A 3465-nucleotide genomic window follows, 5' to 3' on the forward strand; every position below is an offset into this window, starting at 1 on the left:
AAGATATTGAAAAACTCACTTGTTTTCAAACAAACCAAGCACAAGGGAGTTCGAAAAGGCTCAAGAAGTAAAGGTAAATTGAGATAAAGCTCAGCAGTCTTCAAAATCTGGCTTTTTATTAATACTTTAATGTATTGTTATAGTCAGGATTTACTTCAGTGCAATGATATGTGGCTGCAAAAATAAGCTTGTGCATGAGGTTTTGAACTTGGGCTCTACCTTGGAACTAAGTCAAATCTAGGTTCTTACTACTGCTGAAGTAGAAGTTTTCCCCATCTGCTGTCCAGAATATGCAGTGGCACAGTCACACCTTTCATTCTCTGTCAGTTTTTTATCTCCTGAATACACAAGTAGCGCTAGTCCTCCAGATCAAGTCCTTGGAACAGACAACACAAAGTACATCAGTCACCTTCTGCTGGCAAGCTGAGCTCCTGCACTGTAACATCTTGAAAACAGCCACTATCTCCTTAGTTGATGAAAACTTACTTCTGTGGGAAAAGGCCGTTAGGAGGCAGCATGGGAATGCATGTAAGTGTATGAACTCCCTCGGGCTTGTTGTTTTAGGATTATCTTAAGAATTGTCTTCTTTAGGAGCCCTCAGCATAGACACATACCATCAGAAATTAAACAACTGCATTTAATACATGATCCTCATAGCGCCAGTCACCCTAATGCATAGTCACTGACAAGCTCCCACATATCTGAGAGCCATTGTCACTGCATTAGGGAGCAACAGCTGTCCAGGATAAGCAGTTAGTGCCATTTTCCTTCTTTGTGGAGACAGGAGTCCTGCAAGCAAAATACAGGTTTGCTAGGTCTCCCCTTGCACTCTGAGCATGTGCCTGTTACTAGGTAAATATATCAGGCCTTTCCACAGAGTCCTCAGCTCAGTTCAGTTAGAGTAGCAACAATGGGTATTACAGCACTGGAAGCAGTGGAGCTTGAATGCATGGATGACTTTCCAAAGAGTGTGGGCTGAGTAAACACTGAGCAGTAAGTCTGTCCTCTTTAGTAAAACTATGCCACATGCAAAAGAAAACAAATCGGGTGCCAGAACAGTTTCTATCAATACAAAGGAAACTTAACTACACATTACTATTTCCACTGGGCTGAGGTATCATGTATGCAGTATGTAACATTTCTTTCCCCTTGGCTTTTTCACAAGAACAGTGACTTCTCAAGCGAAGAAAAGCAGTAGCCAGACTCTGCTCACTTAATTTATTTAAAAGTACTAAATTAACATTAAATAAATAGCAGAGGCATAAACACAACAAACTTTTTGCTACTGTATTTGGCTTAAATACAAAGCATTAAAGATACGAAGTAGATGGAAGAAAAAACTGCCAAAAGCATCTGAGAGTGTATTACACAAACTTTTCGATGACAATTCATTTTGCAGAGACAAAATCTTCCCCTACCATCACCGTGGTGGCAATGCTTTCTCTGGTATCAACACAGCAGAAGCATGAAGGACCTTTCCCTTGAAGTGTTTCAGCTAAAGTTCATTTTTTGCCATCCTCCCCTCGTACTGTCTTTCAGATTGTTTCCTTCGGTAAACATCATCTGCCAGAAAAAGATTTTTTTTATATGAGTGTTTTCCATGTACATGATAGTACTAAATGTAGAAGCTGTCATCTCTTTTCTAAACTTTTCAATCCAATTTTCTCTTGCAAACACTGACTGACACGCAACTGAAAATTCAAGCCAACACAAATCTTTATTACCACTTAAAAATAGCTCATGTTCTCCCTCCCATCCAGGCTAAAGTTCTTCCCATCAGTCCTGATTAAATATTTTTATAGGAAAACATAAGTTTCCACTGTGATAGTCATTGCTTGTGTATTTTCCCTTGGGCATAATTAAAAATACAAATGCCCAAGCTATCTGAAGTAAAATGGAAATTAAATTATAGGCACAAAGACAAGGCCTAAGGACAGCCAGCATGGCTTCAGTATTTCAGCTTTTTATTTTATGCTTATCAACAAAGCATAGGGCTATACCCACCTTCAGAGTCTTCCTAGTTGTTCTTCCTGCCTCCCTCCCCTCATACCTACATATCCATCACCAAATAAAATACATATCCATCCATCACTGACAAAAAGAGAGGTTATCGGTCTTGTCACTTGGCATGGATTATGGAGCAATAATAAGGCCAAACTGCACAATTATTACTGTTCTATTCAGGCAGAGCTTATTTTTTTTTCCCCAGGAAACTAAGGCTTGAGCTGAAACGTACTAGCTGCTACACTTCACAGATGTGCTTTAGTTTCTAACCTGACTTTATTACTATATAGGTATGCATCAAATTTTAAACTGGAAAACAGCAAACCCAAACCTTCAGAAAATGAAGCAAAGAAGCAATTCTGTCAGCATGGACTTTGTCAGCTATGGAAATTGTATGAAGATGTTTCATTCTACAGGAGACTCGACTAGATTCCCTGTAAAAATGAGAATCTTCCCCTATACAGTAAAGCTGATCCTTTTCTGAAGTTCACAAAGATTTCCATGTTAAAACGCTATAACTTCTAGGAACTAAGTGCCACTAGCAAAGTTCTCATGACTCATTTTCATACTTGTTAAATTGGGAAAGCCACATTTCAGATTAACCCACTCCTATGCTTCAATTCTCACAACGCTGCTGAGGCTTTTATGTAAAAACAAAATCTAGTTTAGGCTTTGAAACCCATTTTTTTTTGTTAGTTTCTGCCCAGTGTCTCCTGCTAGTGAGGCAGAACCTGGAGTGTCACATCCTGCACTAGAGGAAGAGGAGTGTGACCTGCTGCCCGAAGTCAGACCGGTTAGCTTTGCTGTTGTTGCCGTTAAGTGACCGGCCTCCCCGGCGCTGTGGCCTGCTCCTGCCGCCCGGCCGGGACCATTCTTGGCCCTCACTTACAGAAGGTCTCCTTGCCAACGCGGACGTTAATCATGAACCACTCCATCGCTCCCCCGAGCAGGAAGAAGAAGGGCAGGAACCTGTAAACGCCGAAGCGCTGCTTCCCGGGCACCAGCCGCAAGACGCGCTTCAGCCTACTGCTTATCAGCATGACCGGCCGCGATCGGCGCCTTCCGCGCTTCACGGACAAAGAACAAAACAGGGAGAGGAGGAGGTGTGAGAGGCGGAACGGGACGCACAACGGCCCCCGGTGCCTCCCGTTAAACCCAGGCCGGGCGGAGGCCGCAGCGCCCCGTCCTGCCCCGCCGGAGCAGCGGCACGGGCCCAGGCTCGCCCCCGCGGCCACGGCGGCCCCTCTGCCTGCTCCGCCGCCCCCTCCCCTCGCCGGGCGGGCGGGAGCGCGCAGCCAATCAGCGCAGCGCCTGCCGCGCGCCCCTCACCTCCAGCGGGGGCTCCCGGACCCAGGCCGCGGCGGAACGGAAGGCCGTGTGCGCAGCCACGTGACCCAGCTCGGGGCGGTTCGCCTCTCCTGATTGGGAGGGGCGGGGCTTCAGTGAGGGACCACCGCCCCG

The 3465-nt window shown here is 45.5% G+C and overlaps 1 protein-coding gene across 1 annotated transcript; it reads right to left on the minus strand.

The window, feature by feature from the left end:
* Positions 1-1204: 1204 nt before the first annotated feature.
* On the minus strand, positions 1205-3443 carry LOC136018179 (ubiquinol-cytochrome c reductase complex assembly factor 5). Its single transcript, XM_065687193.1, has 3 exons — positions 3334-3443; positions 2894-3071; positions 1205-1563 (listed from the first exon to the last, which is right to left on the minus strand). The coding sequence occupies exons 2-3, from the start codon at positions 3042-3044 to the stop codon at positions 1496-1498; spliced, it is 219 nt and encodes a 72-aa protein (XP_065543265.1). The 5' UTR covers positions 3045-3071; positions 3334-3443; the 3' UTR covers positions 1205-1495.
* Positions 3444-3465: the final 22 nt, after the last annotated feature.

The sequence above is a fragment of the Lathamus discolor genome, chromosome 7 (assembly GCF_037157495.1).
Source record: "Lathamus discolor isolate bLatDis1 chromosome 7, bLatDis1.hap1, whole genome shotgun sequence".
Taxonomy (NCBI): Eukaryota; Metazoa; Chordata; class Aves; order Psittaciformes; family Psittacidae; genus Lathamus; species Lathamus discolor.